The sequence below is a fragment of the Silurus meridionalis genome, chromosome 9, assembly GCF_014805685.1.
Source record: "Silurus meridionalis isolate SWU-2019-XX chromosome 9, ASM1480568v1, whole genome shotgun sequence".
Lineage (NCBI taxonomy): Eukaryota > Metazoa > Chordata > Actinopteri > Siluriformes > Siluridae > Silurus > Silurus meridionalis.
In genome coordinates this window covers 19,926,906-19,951,367 of record NC_060892.1, presented here as the reverse complement: position 1 = coordinate 19,951,367, position 24,462 = coordinate 19,926,906, and the positions used below count along the sequence as shown (strand labels likewise).

General features: G+C 37.9%; 1 protein-coding gene across 4 annotated transcripts in view; it reads left to right on the top strand.

Moving 5' to 3' along the window:
- The window catches only part of nlgn1 (neuroligin 1), a 269,206-nt gene that overhangs the window by 133,317 nt on the left and 111,427 nt on the right, over nucleotides 1-24,462 (top strand). For 3 of the 4 annotated variants that reach the window (XM_046858117.1, XM_046858118.1, XM_046858116.1), the window contains 2 exons: nucleotides 8,635-8,694; nucleotides 13,658-13,810. In XM_046858117.1, the coding sequence (XP_046714073.1) occupies nucleotides 8,635-8,694; nucleotides 13,658-13,810 (213 nt within the window). The remainder of the gene's footprint in view (nucleotides 1-8,634; nucleotides 8,695-13,657; nucleotides 13,811-24,462) is intronic. The other variant, XM_046858120.1, reaches the window with a different exon arrangement.

The window sequence follows — 24,462 nt, the reverse complement described above, 5'->3', positions numbered from 1 at the left end:
TTTGCCCACATTCCGTCGACACTGCAAGCAGACTAATAGTTGTGCGAGAGTCCTTAAATTTGGAGCAGTGGTAAAGGGGCCACTTGTCCAATGCCATACCTGAGCTTCTGTTTCCGCTGCTCATTAAGGAGCTGTGGTGTTTGTTACAGGCAGCTCCTCATTGGGAGGAACTGATGAGTCACGGTCTTCCCTGGAAAGCTTCCTCTTGCTCGGCGCACACATTAGACTCCGTCGAAGCTGCAGCAGGAGCATAATGGCATCGCCTCGTGTGCAACGTTGCACGCTTGAAGAAATATTGACTCTCGTCCAGGTGTTACCTGCTGTTCAGAAGATGGACTGCACTTTTCTGGAATAGATTAGCCCATGGATTTTAACATGTTGTGAGGGGAAACACATAAATTGTGTCTGAGCTAAGACCCGAGTACTTGATTGGTGGTTATCGAACACTGATTAAGCCCACAAAGAGCCCTTCTCATGCATTCCTTTATTGCTCTCTCTGTATCTTTTATTTATTTTTTGTATATTTTTTAGGGTCATGTCAACTCATGTCAAGTAGGCTTATATTATACAGTACAGTACACAGTGGAACGGACCAACGTTTCTCCAGGACCAAGGTGCTACATGAAACATTAGAAATCAACACCAGAATGATTCAAAACACAAAAATAACAAGAACGTTTTATTAAGTGCACATGTGCAAGCAACACAACACAATGAGACAATAAACACAGTGACAATGTTGCACTGTCCAGTACAGCAAGTGTGTTAATGTTCAAATAAATTGTTCGTATTGGTGGATTAGCTGTAGGGATGAGCATCTCCATAACTGAGGCCGATACGATTCACATATTGATGCATAGCCAACGATACAATGTCTTAAACATACAGTACATATGAAGCAGCTACGATGCGATGTGATACAATTCACCCCTAATACGATGCAGTGAGATCCGATTTCAATTTGACTCAACACAATGCGATTCAATGGAAATACCGTATATTTCGGACTATAAGCCGCTACATTTTTCCCATGTTTTGAACCCCGCGGCTTAAACAACGAAGAGGCTAATTTATGAATTTTTCCTGAAACCCATAACATTAGACCAATGAAATTTCCGAACGGAAACGAAAAAACGCACCTCACCTGTGTTCTGAGCTGCACGGCATCGGGAGAAAAAACATCCATCGGGTGATTTTTAAACGCACGATGATGCTAAAAGATAAACTCCCGAGAGAAATAGTTGTAAAAGTAAGGAAGAAGACAGTAAACAATGACTTTCTTGGTAGGCTACTGTTTAGATACAAGCCGTTGTAACACGTTGAGTCAGGGTGAAGGGATAGGTCGCTAACTCCAGTTGCAACAGAAATCATATAAGCACAGACAGGTTTCCAAAACTCGTGCTTTTTTATTTTTCTTGGCAACAGCGTTACGGGTTAGTCAAAGAAACTTAGAAATGAGCATCAGAAAATAATAAGCACATAATCCTCAGTCTCACACACACGCAGTAATACCGGAAGAATGCAGTGGCATGCTATTCCCAAAATACCGTTATGCTCCTAAAGGAAGCGCAACATATTTCACCCGTTACACCGTGTGTAACGTGTCTTTCGTTAAAGCCTGTGTAACGTTTATTAGTGTAGACAGCGGCTTATAGACAGGTGCTGCTTATTTATGTTAAAAATAGAAATATTTGTAAAATTCAATGGGTGCACTTTATAGTCCGGAAATGACGGTATATGAAAAAAAATATGATATGCAGTTCAATATCTTACAGATTCGGTAGTTCACTTTTCTTTCTTTGGGTCACACAGACAGCAAATCATTAATTTACTTAAGTGCCTTTTGACTTTTAATGCATGTCCCTTTTACAAACAGGTCTTTGTAGTGCAAAAAATAAAATAAAATAAAGATTGAATAAAACAGAAATTTTTTTATCTGTTCTGTCTGTAGGAAAATGCAGCTCTACCTCTGCCATGTTAATCTACATTCCATGATAAGTCAAATTCACATAGCAGCAGAGGTGCTAAGACAACATGTTTGAGAAAAAGTTTAGTGAGGAGAAATCAAACTAAATATAAAGCACTGGTTACAAATTACTGTTCACTTTCTGAATAATAAAAGTATAGCACAGCTACTAATAATTAAATATGAATAAATTGTTTTTTTAAACGATGCAAATATGTAAAAAAAAAAAAAGATGTATCACGCTACAAATGCCAACTTGTATCCTCTACACACTTTTATATGGATGCATTACATCGATTGCGTTAATGCCGATGCACTAGTGTGAATCTGTGAATCTTACCATCCCTAATTAGCAGCAGTTAGTTGTGCAAAACATTTTAATGAGGATGTTTAGTTATAAGTGTGTGTGTCAGACCAGACCCTTTGCATTGAGGAGTCAAATGGCTTGTGGGAATGAACTGTTGCACAGTCTGGTTGTGAGGACCCAAATGCTTCTGTACTTTTCCCCCCATATGGCAGGAGGGTGAGGGTTGTGTGTTAGGGGTGTGTACAAGGGCTGTGTTACCAGCTGTACCACCTGTTGTTTTGTGGATACAGCGTGTGGCCCCAAGACTCCACTTAGTGCAATAAATGTGGTGCTTCTACTGGGAGGAAAACCAGAGGACCCTGAGACCCCTTAAACTCGAGCTTAGAATTTATCCCCAAACCCTGGAGTGGCAGCCCTACCTGCACTTTTAAACATCACTGATTGCAAAATGTTTCACTGAACTACTAATTTCCGTTAAATTCCATCACTCTTCGTTATGTTCTGAAGGCACTAGTCATTACCTCGAATTTGTGGCTACTCCTGCTCAGCATTTCACTTTGTGATTTGCTCTGCTGATATTCTGCATGCAGGAACTTGAGCTCTCTGATGAATGGCCAGGGATGTCAATAGGCTCTATCTGAAATCGATCTGCCTCGAAACATTAATTGCCCCATCTGGCTCCGGCCGCAGGTTTCTCGCGAGTTCAGCGCAGGCAGACTTCACCTGCATGCTGCATTAGAGATGCGTCAGGCATGAAGTAGCCATTTATCAGCCAGAGGTGAATTCCGATCAATGGAGGCACAAGGAGGAATATTCCAGTGCCACTGAGGAGCATGCAATGATAAATCAATCTGCTGCTCTGTGACGTGACGAAGAAATGAGGTGTGTAGGTCTGTCTTTCTGTGGCTTTAAAATAAAGTGTGTACTTCTTCTGGTAAAAGCGAGAGTTGCTGAACCTAATCTTTGAGGTCAGAGGGGGAACAGAGCCTAGGGTGGGTTAATGATGTGGTGGACAGAGAGACTGGACAGGTGGCTAGGTAGTGTCCCTCTCCACTGGGATTAATGCCCTTCACTTTCCTCAACCCCTATGCCACTTGGACAGAGTGATGGAGAGCCCTTCTCTGGTGACCGCCACCTAGACTCATCCATCTGATCTATTTGAAATCAGGCACTTGTCTCTGGCTCTTTAATACACTGGGCATGATGCAGTAACCTGCTTATACTGAGGAACAGCAGGACAGCGTGAGTAGTAACTGAGAGTCAGGGATTAATCCACAGATAAATCACTGGGCTTCATTTACTTCTGGTAATAGACTACATAAATTGGGATAGAGATGAACACAATTTAATAACGCTCCCATATAATGTTGAAAATTTGCATTGTTCACAAACATAATTTCTATTTTTTTCAAAACAAATCACTTCAGTTTAAATACCCAGTCCCATGTGTTAATAGCTTGGAAACAAAGGTGGCCATGAGGGTTGGCTAATTTGATGTAATAAGGAATTATTGACAAAAAGCTGTTCAATTATTAGAATTATAACACACACCTGAGGTTGTAATCATGTCAGGAGTAACACTCTTATTTTGAATTTTCTTTGTTATTTATGTTTTTTAAGAATTCAACAGGCTAGAGTCCATTTTTTTGCTTTTTGCCACACTATAGAGTTTTATTTCAAGATATTTGTCAGGTTTCTGTCCTTAAAATGCTCTTGTGTGTAGAACACATTTCTTACATCCTATTTGAAGCTTTTGTTGCTATTTCAAAAACATTATTTTAGAGCTAGCGAGAGTGAGATGGAGAGAGAGAGAGAGAAGGAACAGGAAATTAAGCATGTGAGAGAGCGAGTGTGATTACAGTAATGAGACAGAAAAGCCATAAACAAGAACAAACATACATTTAAGTATTCTATTTTATTATCTGTAATAATTAGAAATTATAAAAGCCTACTAAGATCTTTCTTTCTTTTTTCCTTTCTTCCTTCCTTCCTTCCTTCCTTCCTTCCTTCCTTCCTTTCTTATTTTCTTAGCTAAAGATTAGCTGAAAAATAATTGCACACATTGGACTGCCTGCCAACCAATCAGAATCAATGCAGTATAAGACAAACTGACTAATATAAGTATATATAAACATTATGATGATCAAATGAGTATATGTTCATTCTCATATTAAAATTGTTTATGTAGCACATTGTGTTGTACCCTAAATCTATTATCAGTGTTGTGTCCTGGCCTATTATTGTTTGTATAAAAAAACCCACAACCCACCAACACCACCACCATTCACATATAGTCCCCATTTATTGTTCTAATTCACTCCACTCTTCTTCCACGATGATGATTTTGGAGTGTGATTGTGGTGATTTGTGCTCATTCAGCCACAAGGGTGATAGTAAAGTCAGGTACTGATGGAGGGTGAGGAGGCCTGGGGTGCAGTCAGTGTTCAATCTCTTTTGAAAGGTATATACTGAGGTTGAGGTCAGAGCTCTATAGCAGGCCACTCAAGATCTTCTACTTCAAAGCATTTAAACTATATCTTCACAGAGCTGGCTATGTGTACAAAAACATTGTCATGCTGGAACAGATTTGGGTCTCCAAATTTAAGTGAAGAGAAAATGTAAATGTTACTGCCCCCAAAAACATCCTATGTTAATTGTATGCCCTCAGCGTAGTGCTAACAGTTTGAAAAGGAACCACATATGGCTGAAAAAGACAGGTGTCCCAATACTTCTATCCTTATAGTGTATTTAGTCCTCTTGTAGTAGGCAGGCGTTTTATCCAGGATCAATTCTGCACCTTTATTAATAGGATTGACTCTGAGGAGGAAAAGCGAAGAAGATGAATGAGTGAATTGATCTACTGTATTTTTGGTGATGGAGCTATCACTGCTTGTCTATCAGGCTGCTCTCTGTAAACATGCCAATAGCAATGCTTCAGAACTAACTAGTTTTCCAGTCACATAAATATTCTTATTATTAAACTCTTTACACTTTGTTGTTGTTTAAATGTTTTAATTGTCAGACAGTAATTTTATTTCCATACAGAAACTTACACTTTGCTCTCTACTCAACGTATTAAGCATGCCAGACAACAGATTAGATACACCTGCTCATTATCTTCAGACAGTAGGATTTTCACACGATGCAGCCTGACGAATTTTCACACATTGTCGTGACTTACTGTCGGTAAAAGCAGGGTCAGAAGAGAGACCAGTTGGACACAGAAGCTTCAACTAATTGTGTAACAGCTGTTTATAAAAGTGCTGTGCAGAAGTGTAGAAGTTTGTCTGAACTCGTGATGTGCTGAACCTTGAAATGGCTATTCTACAAGCAATAGAAGACTAGACAGAGCTTCGCTTCCTATACCTAAGAACAAGGACTGGAATTTGTAGGTTCACTGAAATGTCTAAGTGACTGACGATTGTAAAACATTGCCTTGTTTAATGCAAGCCAACAGTGCTAGGATTACAATTTAAAATAATCAGAGTAATTCATCCTGCCCTGTGCTGGTGCTGCTGACTGGTGGGGGTGGTGTACAGGTGTGGACCACCTTAAAACAAATCTCTCATGTTAGCATACCTATAGTTATTTCTGACTAAAGGCTTGCCTTATTAACCAGATTGAAAGTTTAGATGATATATATTTGGACTTGAATCTGTGTGAGTCTCTCATTCTGCATTCTGGTCTGTTCGATGACGAGCACAACTAAAGAATAAGCTAACCACGGCCGCTTTCAACCCGCCGCCAGTTTTGTCTTATCCTCCCCTTCAAATCAACTGGCATGGATACGGCCTTGGCGTGATTTCTTGAACCCGAGATAATGAAGCCAGCTCTCAAACCAATTAGACACAGATAAAAATCTCCCTTTGTTATATGCGGCAGAAGCATGAGGGTTAGCAAGCAGGAATATTGAGGTCATTTTCATTACAATTGACGGTATTGTCTGGGCTTCCTTATTCTACCGCTACCTTCTTTATCAATGTGATCACTGAAAGAGTTTGATGTTTATTTAAATTGGCCACGTTTCAGCTGCTAGGTACTGGTAGAATTTTGTCCTAATGCATTATGGCTGACATAGATAAACGATTCTGTTTAATTCTATGTCAGTAAGCGATCACTGTGATGGACCTGAAAGACCAATCATGTGGGAAACTTTAGTGTTGATTGCAATGTATTTAAAAGTTGTCTTAAGGCTCATGGATGGCACAGTGGGTAGAGGGTATCTACACCCCCCATGCTCTCAGTTGGATTCTGAGCTCGGGTTGCTATGCACTGTGATCTGGTTTCCTCTCAACTCCCAAATGCAAGCCAGGAGGTGAACTGAATACTTCAAATTACCCTTAAGTATAAATGTGTGTGGCATCACAACCATCTTGCATCCAAGATTCATCCTGACTGGGATAATGAAATTAATGAATTTAATATCCATAATGCTATAAGTAATTCTCACAGTCTTAAGAGTTTCCAAAATGTATTTTTTTTTTTCAGGGTGAAGACGTGCAGAATCACTGCACAAGACAATTTTTTTCTCAATGTAAATGTGTACTATTGATTGTATAATCCATTTCAATCATTTATTTCATTTCAGTGTTAGATTGCTGACTGACGCGGTGGTATTTTGTCATATATGCGCCGCCTCAAACAACCCGAAATTGCACTTTCGTGTTCATAAGTTTTATGTTTCAGGGTGCCGCGTTTGCCGGGCCGCGGGAGACCAAACTCATGTCGTTAACATTGATTTTCTCCTACTCCATAACACCTGCTGTTTGTCCACAGTGTTGAGGAGTTACAGAGGCTTTGTCTACTGAAAAAGAAAAAGAGAGAGAGATAAGAAAAAAACAATTAAAAATAACTAAGCTTCATCGAAAGAAATGGACGTAGACGGTGCATGGCACTGCTCTCTTTCCATCTCGTCCAAATGTCTATAAGAGCATGTGGATCCACGGCGCTGTCTCTGATGGACACATTATCATTGTTTTGAGCTTCATTCTTTGCTGTGTCACATGACTAGCTTGCATGTGCTCAGCCTGTGCATGATCATTAAAAAAAGTGTTTTTGCGTGTGTGTGTGTGTGTGTGTGTGTGTGTTAAAGCATGCATGTTTTTGTGAGTGAGTGCTGTCATGATGTCCGTGGTGTAAATCATAAAGTGAAGCCCCGAGTGATGAATATTAGTGTGCGGAAATTCTGACAGCTCGTCTGTGTGACTGTGTAGCAGAAAAGTAAACGCAGAGTTTGAAGCCATTTCTTCATGTTTATGGCCTTTCAATGTAAGTCTAGTAAGACTATATGAACAAAAAGTTTGCGGACACCTGACCATAAGATTCGCATGTACTTTTTGAACATCTCTTTCAACATTTAGTCCCCTGTCCCATCTATTCTTCTGAGAAGATGTTCAACTAGATTTTGGAGTGCGCTTGTGGAGATTTGTGCCCATTTAACCACAAGTGTGTTAGTAAAGTCAGGTTCTGGTGACTGATGTAGGGTGAGGAGGCCTGGGGTGCAGTCAGCGTTTCAATTCATCCAGAAGGTGTTCAATAGGGTTGAGACCAGAGCTCTATAGCAGGCCACTCACAATCTTCCTCTTCATGTAAACCATATCTTCATATAACTGGCTTTGTGCACAGGGGCATTGTCTTGTTGGAACAGGTTTAGGTCTCATAGTTGTAATAAATAAAAAATTAAATGCTACTGGAAACAAAGACATCCCATACAATTGTGTGTGCAATTTGTGAAAGAACCACATATGGCTGAAAAAGTCAGGTGTCCCAATAATTTGGACTATAGAGTATACATAAAAAATAATAATAATAATAATAATGTCGTCAAATCAGTACTGAATATATATCAGGTATACATTTCGGCTTACACATTTATTGCTTTAACTATATTTTTAACTCAGCATTTACTTTTCTGGAATGAATTAATGATAGGAGTATAATTTGCTACCTCATTCCAACCTCATAATAAAAGTCAATGAGTCTTTAGATATTAAAAAAAAAAGTTTATTTATTTCCCAGTGACAATTTTTTTATCATAAAAATCCAAAATATAAAAAAAAAAAAAAAAAGGAAAATGTTTTTGAAAAAGATTTTTTTTTTTGCACTGGATTCTCAGATCCAGTAGTTTGCTTTTCAGTAGAACATAATGTTATTGACTGTTTGCCTCTTTTCTACAGAAATGTTTGAACATTTGATTGCTTAGATCGTCGATACCACTTTTTTTTTTCTTCCTTTTTTCTTTTTGCTCTGTAATGTATCAGGATATCAATGCAAGCTCGTTGTATCTCTGAGACGCCTTTTTGAAGGCTTGTGTTGTTCTTGTATTCTCTGTTTCCTCCATCTTCTCCGTTCTTGATCCTAGGTCCTCTTACAAAGAAACAGAATGATGAGTTAGGTGATAATGACGGTGCAGAGGATGAAGGTATTTTTTTTGACGCCAAACTGATATGCATGACAAGGAAACCCTCCAATTTTTTTCTTCTTATTTTTTTCTTACATTTCTTGTCCTTTTTTCGCAAGTGAAGATGTTTTTTTTTTTTTTTTTTTTCCCTTCCTAGTGTTTTTGCTGGATGTGTTTTGTCTTTTTTGCTTGATGTTCTACAAGTATGTCACATGTTTCCTGTCATTCCAGACATGCAATTGTTAACCTTCCATAGGTTTTGGCTTGAGTTTTCTTCTTTTTTCCCCCCCTTTTAATTTTCTTTTCTTTTTTATGTTGCATCCCACTGAAAAGAAAAAAAACAAAACAAAAAACTAATAACTATAATACAAAATCTTGACACCTTTTTTGCATGATTTTTTTAACCTTCTTGTGTTTTGAGAACCAATCGAATTTGAGAAAATACAGCAACAATGGGGTTGCTAAAAACTCTTCCATTTCCTATGCAACAAGTTGAAATCTATATATCTCTATAAACAAATATCTATAAAACACTTTTATATTGTTTTGGGCCAGACTCATATTGAGAAAACTGTTTTATTTTTCATATGTATTCCAAAAAATGTGCAAGCAAATTTTTTTTTTTACTGTTTTGTATATAATGACATCAATCGTGAAATCAGAATTTGTTTTCACTTATGCTATAGCAGCTATAAACCGCCATTACTGTACCTCACTGACATATTTTCCCTGAGACATAAACGAAACTCGTCATAGTACTCGACCAGGTCAGGAGGTCAGGAGGCTAAACACATAAACTATTTATAAAGATGTTATAGAAACAACTCATTTACTTTAACAGCATGTTGGCAGACACCCTTATCAAGAGTGAATTGTAACTACTGTATCTCATTTACACATCTTAGCAGTTTAGGGGTAAGGGCCTTGCTCAAGGGCCCAGCAGTGGCAGCTTGGTGGTTTTGGGATTTGAACTCATGGCCTTTTGATCAATGGTCCAAACTTCTTTCTATAGTGTTTGATTGTGGCACTTATTATAAACTTCTCTTTTTTACAACACACCTACAAAATCCTTTATTAGTACTGAGGGGTGAATGGAACTACAGTCAGGACTGTTAAATCAACACCTTAAATAAATGAATTAATAAAGAAAGAAATATAGCCAAAGCTACCCAAGGTCATATTTTGTATAGTTGAGTGAAATAAGAATTAATTAGCAGCAGCTAAAACCAGGAAGGAACTTTCTTTGATCCATACATCATAAGATGGCACAAATACACAGTGGGAATCCTGCCAAATATCAACTATTAACTCCATCAGGAAATTCACTCTTACATCTGAGAGACAATGCTGCACCTCAGAGGAATACTTTCACACTGTTTCCACGAGCCTGGTGTGGAAAACAGCTAAAGTTGCACTCAAGATGACCCATGTTTTTCGTTTCCTCAGAACCATCCCTTGCTCCTTGGTTCCTCTTTGCAATGGATCGGCAGTCAAGGCATGATCCTCTGGACTCGACTTTGTGAATAATATGGACTCACTTTATCGTGTACTCCTCTATGGACCAATTTTTTCTTCTAGATCTTTCTAATCCAGCATCATGAAGACAGTAACGCATTGTGAGAGAATGGGGACGGCCGAGATCTCTGATTTGAAGGAAATTATGCTGCAGCAAAGCAGGCTTTTGATCATCTGAAGTAATGCTTCACTAAAATAAGTCTGTTCTAATGGGCAGAGCAAAAACATCAAGTGCTTCTTTTGATATAAAAGCAGTGTATAGGGAAAGCTATACTGAGTAACTCAGTAAAGTTTTCCATGATTAGTAGAATAATGTGACAGTTTGAAGAGTGTCACAAAAATCTTTTAGGCCTTGAGATTTTTGTGGGAATTCTATTTTTGTGTACAAAACAACAACAAACTATAATGTTCTCTGGTTATTGTTTTACAATCCAGTTCAGTGCATACGTTTCTTCTTTATGTTAAATGGTTAGAGAATTCAAGCTGCACAATGATGCGGCACAGCCAGAGTTACTTTTCGTTTAAAGTTAACATGTTTTTTGGTCAAACTGAACATGGATTGACATCAAATGTATTAATTTCCTTATAAATACATATAATTAAAGTATACTACTTTTTTCAGTCATCTGGTTACTTGAAGCATGGGCTAAAGAACAGAAAAGCAAGACACTTCACCAGATACAGCGTTCTAACGTATATTCCTTTGACAACTCGCACTACACTTAAATAGATTTACAATAAGGAAAACAACTATTTATAGCTTTACCCATATTATATATTAACTTTTTGTATTTAAAATCTAAACAATAGAGAACCCATTGTTGAATTTGTGCACGCCAAAGCAGTCAATCCGCTGCAAACGCGATTTGTGTGAAAGCACTATGGTACGTGATGCTTTCACGCTGCGTACGTAATGCAAATGGAGTGTGTGTGAACCTGGAGGTTTAGATATAAAAGTAATCCACAATGAATTCCTCCACAAAAGTTAAGTAAATTGATTCTGCCGGAATCTGGGTTCTGTAGAATATCATAGTTGAATCAATGCGGTGGAACAAAAGCACTGCGATTTTGTGATAATAAAAAAATGTGTGCACATGTGTGGAGAACGTTTATATTCTCATCAAGTCTATGTTCATAACTAACAGTTTAAACATAGTCATATTGATATATTAGCTGACTGTGTCCTAATGCCTAATGTCTAATAAGCCAATTAACTGCAGCTTTTGGGAAAACAGTACCCGTGTTCCAGTCAATATACTTTTTATATGATTATTTTTTTTTTATATATATAATCTGCCTGGATTTTAAATCAATAAAAATAGAACTATTTGTGCTTTTTAATTATGAACATTTATTTATTTTATTTTATTACTGACAGGAATATAGAATGACTGCCATAAAATACAAGTGGATGCAATGGCAAAAATATATTTTAATTAAGTGCACACGTTTAAAGCAAACACAAAGCAACAAAGAAACAACAAAAAAAAACGGGTATGGATCAAACCGAGATGATAGCAGTGAGTCTACTGTATGTACAAGAGGCATTTGACAATGCGACTTGGGTTGGTGCAGTGTCTGATGGGGAGAGTGGAGTCTTTCAGCATATCTGTGACAATGACCAGAGCTTTCTTGACGCCATTTTTAAATTAAAAACAAAGTATTTTTTAATGTATATTGGTGTTGTCTTGATGGGAATAAAAACTGGAAATTTATTTCATATGAATTCCAAAGAAAATGATACTTAACAATGTACCTATTTAAAAATAAATAAATTAAAAAAAGCATATATTAGCAGCATATATCCATATTAGCAATACATCCGTCACTAGCAGGCATCTGTGATGCGCTTTCCTCCTCTTCCTAGCCACCTAGTGATCACTGTTGCACATCCAAGTCATTCAAGATCACTGATTAACTTTAGCCCTGGTCTTAATCGCAAAAAGAAATGTGTTCGCTTAAAACCTGTTTTGAGTGTGTAAACAAGTTTGTTTTTATTACAAAATCGTACTTTATTTTCTCTTTTTTTCTGGACTAATGTTCCAGTCTGTACCTTTTTCTCAAAGCACATTTTTGTATAATTTGGGTGAATGTAAAACAGTGTTATTTAATGCATGGCTATTATTTCTCATTATGTTCAGTTCGTTTTCTTAGTCCTTGCTGTGCCGGTTTATGATCTTCTTGGATCCAACTGCTTCTGTGTAATTAAATTTAATTAATTTATTTGAAAGAGTAGGAGATGTGAGGATGCACATTTTTTCGGGAGGGGAGGACGGACGACAATGCAGCATAGTTTTGCAAGGTCCTTGTAACTGTTCGTATCTTTAAGTGTATTAATCTACTGAGGTTGCATTATTTCACTTCTTTTCTAAAGTATTATGTCCTTCTTCTTAGTGGAATTGTGAAAAATAAAAAGATTCTGAAAGGAACACTCAATATAATAGCGTCAGGTGCTACATAAATAACCCTTTGTACATAAGCGAGCAGAAAATAAATGAAGGATGAAGAAAAAAGGAAATGTTGAATTGGGACTAACTGTGAGCCCCTTGTCTCTAGGCCTAGAGAAAATATTTTTGGGGAAAATAATTGCTTTTTTCATTTGTTTTCCACTTTGTTATGGGACCTCCCTGAAGAGTTTCCCAGAGCGGCCAACTTCAATCAATTATCAGAGATTTATGTGGATACGTCGTGCCCGTGGTGTAAAAGCAGTCTCCTTCATACAAGATGAAAGCGATTGCAAACATCGTTCTTATTTTGAAAAGAGTTCCCTACATGGACTGAAACCTTTTCCCTAAAGCTGGGAATCACTGGGCTGAGTGAGTGATGCATTCATGATATTACCAGAGCAACAACACCCAGTAAAAAAAAGTCGTAATATGTTGGAAAATGTTCCAAATGTAAATTGAGAACAGTGAGTTGTTTCCTGTTATATGATGTTCAATCTTGTACCAGCGCTCAACTGACTCAATCTAAAAATTTGCATTCTGAAAAATTATAGTAGTGGAGATTTATGAAGCAAGAAAATAAAGCAGGAAAAAGGAAGTGGTAGTTCAGTGGTTAAGATGTTGAACTTCTGAGCAGAAGGTCAGAATCCCAGTACCACCAAGCTTTTACATCTGGGCCCTTGAGTAATGCCCTCAGTTGCTCAGTGTGTATAAATGAGATCATTTAAAATTTCTTAGAATAAGGGCATCTGCCAAATGCTGTAAATGTAAATAGGCAAAACGCCAAAAAAACAAAAAAAAAACCTCCATTAGATGTTTGTCCAGTCACAAGAAACATTACACATGTTGCTTAGGAAATGAAGGATCTAATATCGAACTCTGGATATACCCTAGCTCATTAAATAGTAGAGCCAAATGTGGCAAACTGGACCTAAAGGAAAAGCCAGACTCATTTCTAAATGCAACTTCAGCTGCAAGGTGGAATTTCTGATGTTTATTTATTTCTTGCTTCACTCACCTTGTAGACATCCGTGAGAGTGGAAGTCCCAAACCGGTGATGGTTTTCATCCATGGAGGATCTTATATGGAAGGCACAGGAAATATGTTTGATGGCAGCATCTTGGCCAGTTATGGCAATGTCATTGTCATAACCTTGAACTACCGGCTTGGCGTGCTAGGTAAGTGCTGTTTTTCTTTCTTTCTTTCTTTTTTTTTTCCTTTTAGTGCATTTCACTAAGCATTAGATGAACACTGACAAATTGGCGTCAGACTAAAACGTCTAGGGAAAATGATTTTGGCATTTCTTATCACCAATATATCCTATTCTCCTGTGACAGTGAATTCAACCTCCTGTAAAAAGTAATGCACTCTTTAGCATAAAATTATGTGTCACTGAACCGATCTATTCAACAGCACACATGAACAGCAGTATGCATCTTCAAATTCAACTCAGGCACCAGATATATAAATGAACCTGAACATTTGGTCAGGAACGCTAATTTGGGAAATGCTATACATTTCCTTTTACAAATGAGCTGTAATTGAATGGTTTGGTCAGAAGCACTGGATGGGAAACAGTGCAGCCTCGAAGAAATCGTTATCATTTGGAAACTTCGGTTTGCTCTTGAAAAAACCTGAAAACCCGACAGTGTTCTTGAAAGGTTGTTGTGCAAGGATTCCGCAGCACCTAGGATGAGTTGAGTGGCCCAGGTAAGTGCAATGTGGAAATAACATGACATTCTGCTGCTTTACTTCTACTTGAGTAAAGTACTAAAGAGGAAAAGAAATTCTATTGGTTACTATTTTCATATAAACTAGATTATCCTTATATTTTAGATGTATCAAGCAGATATTACAAATGGTTAACGGAACAGTGAACATATAGAAATTGCAAATTGGACTCTACAACAAATGTATCTACATAAATAACTGAATATTCTTGTGGGATGTTACAGCATTACCAAATTTGAAAGAATTACTCAGCTCAGTCTCCTGGAGAATAAGTCAATCACAGCATTTAAACTTGAGCCTAATACATGCTAGTCAGCAGGATTCCTGTATTTCTTTCCTGTGGCAAAATATGTCTTTGTTAATATGTTTTATTAGGTCAAAAAAACACAATTTTGAAACGTTTGGTCACTGTAATCTACACAAAGTGTGTAGATGTCATGTATACAGAGTGTGTGGGTGTCATGAGTACAGAGTGTGAAGGTATTGTGTGTACAGCGTGTGTGGTTTCATATATAGAGTGTGTAGATGTCATGAGTGTGAAGGTGTTGTGTGTACAGAGTGTTGAAATGTCATGTATACAGAGTATATAGGAGCTCTTCTCTGTTCTGCTGATTGCATGACTGCATAGGAGCATGGCTGAGAACTATAAAAGTCTTTAATTTAACAATATATTTAACCAAAATTATGCCAAATCATATTGTTGTCAATAAAGCAACAACCTGGATGTTTTTACTGAACTGAGCTGATGGGTTTTCCTGGACTGCCAGTTTTTATTAGTAGTAGTATCCTTATGTTCGGGTTAATAAGCAGTCAGAACCCTTAATGCACAGCAGTACACACTACTGTCTATACAGTATCATTATCAGTATTGTAGTTGATTTATAAAGCAATTCATATCTGTCATACTATTCAATACAAATGGTTCTCCCCTTTTTTTCTTTTTTTTTCTTTTTTTTTTTTTTAAGCATTAGCTCTGCTTGGACTGGTTCCCTTTATCAATGAAATTGATTATCCATATGCTTTTAGTCACATATCTTCCGGACACAATCTTTAAATCAATGTGCCCAGCTTGACAGGTTGGACATGGAGCACGGCAATGCTCAAGCCCTGGAGAACAATTAAGCTGCCAAACCAAATGAACCTATGAATTGAACTATCACCCGCCCCAAAACAACCCCAATGTTGATCTCTTCTTACAGATATCATTTCACAGACCAGCTCACACTTGTTTTAGTCAAATCCAGCCAATTATTCTCAATGCTGCTATATACTACGGTGCAAAACACACACGCTGGAACATCTGCTCTGGTAATCAGCTATCTCCAAGCAGAAAAAAGTAAAGCCTTTCATAACACCTAATAGTGGTGGCTAGAGAACAATGGCTTTTTAGTGCCAAGATGACAAATGTGCTTATAGCCAAGGTGCTAACTCTGTGTAAACACTGCCACTTTGACTTGCTTACATTCGGCAAAGGAGCATGTGTCCTGTCAGTGTGTCAGCATGAGTCGTAGAATGCAAATGTAGCCAGCGTGGGTTTAATTGTGTCTACAGTGTGTTTGCTTGCAGGCACGTTAGCCTCTTTGTTTACTGGCTTTTCAAATCTTCACCGGCTTTTGTTCTCTCGGAAGTAATTGGTTTCGGTGTTTTCGTTCTTTGAAATGCCCTACGTTGTGATTTATTTTCATGCTTATTAATTTCTTCTTCGTCAAAACAAATACACCAGATACTTGCTTTCATTACACTTTTCCTGTTCTCTTGTTCTCCTTTACACTCTATACACTTTCTTGCTTATTAACTTTGAGCTTGCTCTCAGGTCTTAAAAAAAAGAGCCGAAGGTCTGGCTGCAACATGTGGTATTTATTAGGGGAAATCCAAAACCAAAGCGAACGTCCATAGCATGGGTCAAAGAAAAGGTAGGCAACAATTACACTGGGTAATGTGTGAAAAACTGGGTATGAAACAAACTTGCATTGAAAGAGTTGAAACAAAAAATGCATGAAGTGACTTGAAAAAAATATATGAAAATTTTAGGGTGGAACTAAGCAGACTTGTTGAGGACTCAACCTGGAACATGTGCACGCATTCGGAAAACAGGCTAGGGAATGATGAGCCAGGGGTGGAAACCGGACTAATACCCAAACAAAGGTGCACAGTCCTAACAAGCAGAACTACATGACATGCACACAAAACAGCGTGACTGCACTCGTCACACAGGGAAATGTGCCGCATGCTAAGAGGGCGAATTTTGTGACACCGGGCCTACTCTGAAGTTTAGTTTTTTTCTGGAGATGCTTCATTTGTGTGTTTATTAATCTTTGAATTCAGAGACCCTCATTGTAATTTCTTTCCTCCTTGGCGGCATCAAGGTCACATACTTTGAGATAATATAATGATTGTAGTCAAACAACATTGCATGGATGATGAGCTGTGCTTTATTGATGAGATTTGCAGATGTACTATAAGCTATGTCCTCACTCTCACCGCTAGCCAGAATGCTTTAATTGGCTTTATGTAGCACTGGAGATAAGGTGTGGCTGACTTTATCTAAAATGGCAGTTTGATGTTATGTCTACTGGCCCTCTTGGTAGAGGGCAAAAGAGACGAGTGCCGGAGATGAGGCAACATGCCTCCAGAGAGCCAGTGTCGTGTGTGTCCATCTGGGCCAACTCTTCTCCCTCATCAGCCTCATACTTTCTATTAAACACTCTACCAGTCTTCATGTCTTTCCTTTAATGTATTTAATTTTGGACAGAGACCGGGCACTGTGCTTTAATTTGAGAAATCTATGTTTTGTTTTCACAAATCAAATATATAAACGTAGCAGGCAAGTCGTAGTAAGTACCTTCTCAAAGTCAAGCATGAACACTGACATCTCAAGGACCTGCTCATCTCTGATGAGTCAAGTGATCATGGCTGTCTCTCCATGACATCACCTAAAAGATATGGTTTTATTTACTGTACCAGGACCCTGGCTGGGAAATTGCGGCCAAAGCTGTGTTTCACATGTTGCTTGTGTAATTTACAGCCCAGATCCGGCAGGAGTTATCTCCGAGCTTGGGGCGTCCTGTCAAGCTGGCCACCTTTATTCCTAGCCCCAATGCTGCATTCATTTTGCTTGCTGACAGCAGCTGCTGTGAGGGGACAGGTAGGGGGTATCAACAGATGGATGAAGCCACATTGAGGCATTCGTCTCTGCTACGGATTTCGGCATTAGTCCTGCTTTTCTCCTGGGCAACTCGGTGGAGACCAACTGCCGTTGTAGATGATCTAGGTGCTTACCAGGATTCACATGGAGATGTTGCCTAGAGAAAACAGATGGATATGTTTAACACCTAAGAAATGAGGTGCACCAGAGTTTCAAGTGAGTGTGGTGCAAGAGGAACTTGTTGAAAAATGAACGTCTTCACTTGTATGTCTGATTTTAATTTCTATTCCTTGACTACAAAATATGGGTAGTTTTATTAAAGATGAACAACGGAAGTTTTCCAAACAGATACAAATACAGACATGGCTAGGGGGCATGCTGTTTGTCCTTCAGGGCTTTAGGTTATGACTAGATATTTGCATCAAGGGATGAACAAGAGCACAGGCAATTCATTATACTTTTTATATGAAGCTTGCTGGACAAAGAAAAAAATTTTTTACAGAGAATTTATTAAAAACAAAAATAACAACACTGTAGGCAACACTAAACACATTATAGCCCCCTGCAGGTGTGTAGTTAAGAGCAGTTTGGTGATGTACCTGAGTTTAAAGAACTTTCAGAGCTAGGATTCACAAATCCATAAAAAAACTGGACATTTTGGGTTTAAATCTGAATACAGATGCATTACCTCCCGGCTAGATGTTGCAAAGACGATATCAGTGTCCTTTTTAGCAGGCATGATGCACGCTGGTCGCTTCTAGTGACGTGTCGCCACATGTCAGTTTGTTGTTCCTTTAAGTCCTGCAACATTTTAGAGGTCAAAGACATCTCCCACTGGGAACAAGATGCTCACTGCCATGGTCGGTCAGCACTTTTAGCCCTATGCCCTCTGTTGGCAGATGGCAGTGTGGATGAAGGAGCGATGACATTTAATTTGCTGTAATCACACACTGATAATCTCTTCATATAAAATAGACATAGACAGCGATATTCTTGTGATAGTATGCGGTTTGTAGCATAAAGCAAAGTTCCTCAGGTTGTGTCGTTTTGTATCTTTGTAAAACTCCGTAAGTAAAATCCTAACCAAATGAAGCAGTTAATACAGTAAGGGGATTACACATTGTCCAGAGTTCCTGGATTTGTGCCTATAGCTAAAACATCTTTTTTTTTCACAATGATGATCTCAGCCAAAGGGGATGGGAAGATGATACTGTAGTGGGATTGAGAAATCTGAGCTTTGAAGCTTTAATAGTAATTTTTGCTTCCTGCCAAGCCTCTTAACACTGGAGTATCAAGCACTACTACCAGAATTCTCATAATATTTATTTTACGGTTGTTTTTAGTAAAAAATCTAGTAAATCACCTCTAACTCACAATTGTAATTTACCCGTAAAGATCAATAAATGCAATTGATTCATCATTTATCCATACATTGGTGCATCCATCCATTCATTCCTCCATACATAAGAGCATTTATTGCCATTTCTGTGTAGATATTTCTTGGTCATGTTGTGTACTGCAAATATCTGATATTCTTTCCTTTTACAAACTGCTTAACTAAATCCCCTGCACTTCAAATAATGATCTTTTTTTTTTTTTTATTCAGATATAATATTGTATCTTTTTGACATGAAAAGGTTAATCATAAAAGTGATCATAATTCTTGTAATCTACCTCAATCTGTCGACTTTGGTGCCTTTTTTTTTATCTTTTTTTGTATCAATTTAATCTATTGCTAAAGACATCAGCTTATACACTGTTTACAATTGGCTCTGGCTTTGCAGATAGAGATTAATATCTCTTGTAATTTGTTTTACGTTGCTTGGCTGTTGAATCTTGCTTAGTAGGGAAGTTTGCATTCATTTACACAATGAAAAAAATCCATTCGAGTCCAGGTTTATTATTCTGTTATTAATTTTAACACTTATGATTAAGTAATTGCTATGCATTATTAAAAATAATGTGACAGAGGCGTATCAGATTTCCAGAGTTAGAGTGTGAAACCAACTCAGCTAAGACGTGAACTATGTTTAAAAATGTAACATTTTGTGGAGGATGTTGTTACTTCTGTTTCCAAGTAGGATTTTTCTTTTAGATGCCCCCAACTTAAAAAAAATAAAAAATAAATACAACATGCCATTCTGTATTCCAGCTATATTTTCATTGAACCTAATTGTAAAGACATGTAACAAAAAAATATTTTTTCCAATAATTCAGATATAATAATATTTAAATTATCTGAAATATCTGAAATAATAAGATATTCTAGTTGTGGAAGACACTTTGATAGGAACTCAGTGCCACTGTTTATTTATGCAATTCCTCAATACAGGTAAAGAGCTTCATATCAAGAGTTCAAATCAAACATCAGGATGAGGGGAATAAAAACAGAAACTCAGTGACTCAGTGGCATCTTTGTTGCTGTCAGCCTGGCTGGATTATAAGGAAGTTAAACCTTCAGTGGGCACAGGTTCAGTGAAACTGCACAGTTAACAAGTTCTTTTTCCTATTTTCAACTGTTCATTTTCAGCAGGTCTCTCCTCATTGTAGCTTCACATCCAGTTCTTGGCTGATAAAAGTAGAACCTTTTGCTGTTGTAGCTCATCTGATTGAGAGTTGTTAAAAAAAAAAAAAAAAAGCTTTTCTGATCACTGTGGTTATGCAAGGTGCTTTTTCAGCACCCGTAGCCCCTCCCATACCCCCGTGTGTCTGCACATTCTCCTCTGACTACTTTCATCAACAAGACATTTGTACCCACATAGCTGCTGTTCACTGAATGTGTTCTTGTTTGTTTGTTGTTGCTGCCATATGATTGGGTGACTGCATAAATGACCAGGTGTACAGGTGTTCCTATTAAAATGACCAGAAATGTACCAGACGTTAAGCCAGTTGACGTACAGTTGAGTCTCATGCTCTGAGTGTTGAAGACACAGGTTGATTTGCATCTTGAAATTACACAGCGCCATCATATTGCATCCCAGTGAATTCAATTACATAAATCATCATTAATAGGAACATTTAATCATTGATATTTAATCATTCTAATTATAGTTAATTCTCTCTCTCTCTCTCTCTCTCTCTCTCTCTCTCTCTCAAATGAGATAGTGAAGTGCTACTATGGAGCGTGCATATCATCATCTGTCATCAGTATTTATTTCCTATTACCTTTTGTTCTGTTCAAAATGTTTTTCTTTTCCTGTACAAACTGCCGTCAGTCACAGCGACTACTGGACTATTAAATTTCCTTTGAAATATGTTTTGGAGAAAGTGCCTATCCATGCAGCATAATTCAGGTTAGAAAGTAGAGCAGCTAGCATGGTAGCTTGTCACTGCAGGTTTCAAATGCTAAATATTATCATTTAATAATATTAGTTAGGAATCTCAAAAACTGTATTCTCTCAGATTGCATGGTTTATCTGAAGAATGGAGAAGGTACTGTACCTGGTGCACAGGGCAGGTTCTTGCCAATTATATTAAGGTGGGCTGGCACCAATAATAGATGGGCAATCAGTGGTAGTGGCCCTAACACCATAATTATTGTTTACTAAATAAAAAAAACTAAAACTGAATAGTGATAATGTGAACAACTTCGAAACTTTAAACTCCATAAATCTTGTTTTTATTGGATCAGATTAGATTTTAAATCAAATTAAATTCTAAATCAACTTATCATTATATAACCACTTTTCTTTTTCGCCACTTGAAAAAATTTAATTCAATCTTATTTTTTTTCCCTCACCTTATTTATTTATAGCCAACAGCAACCTAAAACTTTATTTGTACTGTTTATAAGTTGGATCCCAATTTCTTTCTTTTTTTCCAGTAATTGTTCTGTCCATCCATCCTCTTTCTTTTATGTAGCATGGTGCAATGATAGGGATTTAGGATTCTTGACAGTGTGGAGAAGGAACTCTCACATGATGCTATGGACACCAATTTCCAGGTGTTTAGCCATGGTTGTGTGCGAGACCAAGAAAGATTAAATGAGTGAAATACATTACCGAAAGCATGCTTTGAGTAATTAGCTAATTAAATAGTTGTTGAAATCGTAAGCCGCCTGATCTGGGGCTGAAACAGCCAGGAGTAGGGGATGATTTAGGGCACTTGTTAAAGACTGAGGAGGTGCAGTGCTACCGGAGGGTAAACAGAAATTAGCTATAGCCTCTGATGTGCTAATAGCAGTATTGTTACAGACACATGCAGCACTAGGCTTGCTTATAGGTTTAAAAAAAACCTACATCACACATGTCCACACGTGCGACGTACAAAAGTGCTTTAAGTCTCTATCAATGAATAAATCTACACTGGTACGCTAGATAATAAACTTAAGATAAATCAGCCTAGGACTCTTTTAAAAGTTTTGTATTATGTATGTTTTTCCAACGGCAGTTAAATAAAGTGTAATAAAATGTAATGCCGGTTAAATGAGCATCCGTTAGCTGCTGTACAACAATCACAAAATAAGAAAAGTAGATAAAAACAGCAGTATGAAGTTGAAGCTTGTAACATGTCGAACTGAAAGTAGTGTGAGGTGAAAAACTATTCTTCGCTCTTGGGGGCGGGGCTTTGGGTAGGACTGTTGCAGACTGATAATTGTTCATTTTTTGTAGGCTGCCCCCCTAATCAGAATTTAGAAATCATGCTGGTATTTTCTGTGCTGTTTTTTCCTCTGGCTTAAATGATCAAATAAAACTTTGATTGGGTGGGCAAGACACTAAGCCCAACCCTGCCCAGTGCTCCCACCAGGAATAACAAGGAAAGGCATGCCTTCGTGGAATAAAAAGGGTAGCATGATCAATAACAAATATCAGTCCAGAACTGCAACAGGAGAGTGACACTTGGCCTTGCAGGTCTATAACTGGCTCATAAAGAACAATAGCAGTGAGGGCTGCAGTCATGAGATGAGGACTTTAAACTCAATAAAAAAGGAAAAGTTCCTTGAAAAACTCCATAAAAAATCTTGTTTTATGACATTTGTACAATATATACATTTAAAAAATAAGTTTCCTCCCTCCCATTGAACAGTTTTGAGTTTGAGTTTTTTTGATAACTTTATTCTGCACTTCAGCTACTCATCAGATTTTCTACCAGTCAGAAGAATCACCAGCGTAAAAAAATTAAAATAAAAATAAAAAGTTGTCATTGTTATGTTCATGAATGTCTAACTATTCTAATGAGTACATTTTTTCTTTCGCACTTGGGTGAAATGGCTCGAATTAAAAAACCCAACACATTGTTACTGCTGATTGCGAGGTCCTGTAAGCTAAACACTAATGGCTATGTAAAAAGTTTGAGGAGTAACATGATATATTTGATCTCAATCTAGCTTCTTGTCCTGTCCTGTCCTGTCTCAGTGGAATTTATGTTCCAAGGCACATTTTCTAATTGTAACTATAGTTAGTCTTGGTATCAAGGACTAACTTAGTAGCACAAAACTCTCTTTCCAGTTTTCCATTTATTTATTTATTTATTGTGTTTCTAGAATTTAATCATTCAGAACCTCCTCTAGCTTACTGGGAAAATCCACAAAACACAAACTACTCTGGAAAACAAAAGTACAGACCCTAGAGCCTCTTTCCAGAAATGTTACATAGTGCTCTCCTTTCAGAAAACCTCACCATATAAATATATATATTTTTTAGATGTGTTCATTATTACACATGAATTTTGTAGCAAGTCTGCTTTGCAGATGTTGTTGTAAATTAAAATGAGTGTGACTATCAACCTGTGATTTTTCACAACTGGAACTATAACTGCTGTTATAGAAAAAAGAGAAAAACTCTTTCAGACTAATCAGATTAAAAAAGTGTGCTCATTTTGACACGATTGTCTGCAGTGCCATTTGGTGGGTGTTACTCATTCTAGTCTCAGGACCTTGATGAGATGCCTCTCCTCTCCTCTTCTCTCCCGGAGAGCAGACAGAAGGTAAAGAAGGTGGAGGTTTACAAAGGGGGACAGTCTGTTAGGAGAATATCACATCTGAGAGCTTGGAGACCACACAGTCCTGGTGCAATCGTCTGTGGCAGAAGCGGGTGAAGATAGAGGCTTTTGGCTGTGAGGATATTTTCTCCTGCCAGTGGACAGATGTTAAGATCCTCTGCAGATTTCCACAAAATCCTCATAGGCATGCTTCCAGCACTCATTGGACAAGGAGGCTGATTGGCTTTCACCTCACTTTTCAAAGCCACGTGATCTTAGCGACAACCCTGGAAATCCACGCTCTACACAGAAGTAAGGATGAGGTTTTATGGTTTACTGGTTTGCTTTGGCAGTCTTTTATGAATGCTTAATTGCACCAGATGAAAAACATTAACTCGGAGAATGTTGTTTGTGTTTTGCAAGGTTGAACTGCATAAAGAGATTAATGGAACGGAATGAGCGTTAAGAAATGGAAATCAGGCCTGGAGATGTGAGGCGCTGGTTGAAGGTCTGGGTTTATGGTGTCATAAAATTGCTGAAATGGGTTGTTATCGGGAACACCACAAGCTTGCTTTATTCTTGGGTTCTTGGAAGTGCTGCAGCTGTGCACTTTATTGTAGGATATTGTTTAAAATTGTGTTAGGCAATATTAATTTACTGTCCCTCACTTGCTTTCTCATTAATCATCAGCTGGAGGGTTTGCAAAAAAAAGGATTTAATAGGTTCAGATTTGGACGGAGAGTGTGTGGGGTGTCACGCCCCCCTGTCGTAACACGATTTGCTTGGACATGAGCTCAGCGCTACGTTTGGTCATTAGAATTCTGAACGAGCGAAATGTCTGTGCTTGTTTTGACTTTTTTGCTTTCTTTCCAAGATGGGCATAGTTCTACAGCCCATACCCTCCTAATTCATTTCACAGCCACAGGACAGTGATGGATATTTATTAATGTATTTATCCTCAGTAAGCGCTTTATCCTGGATAGGGTCACGGTGGATCCAGAGTCTCTGCAGACAGCGAGGTGAGAATACGCCATG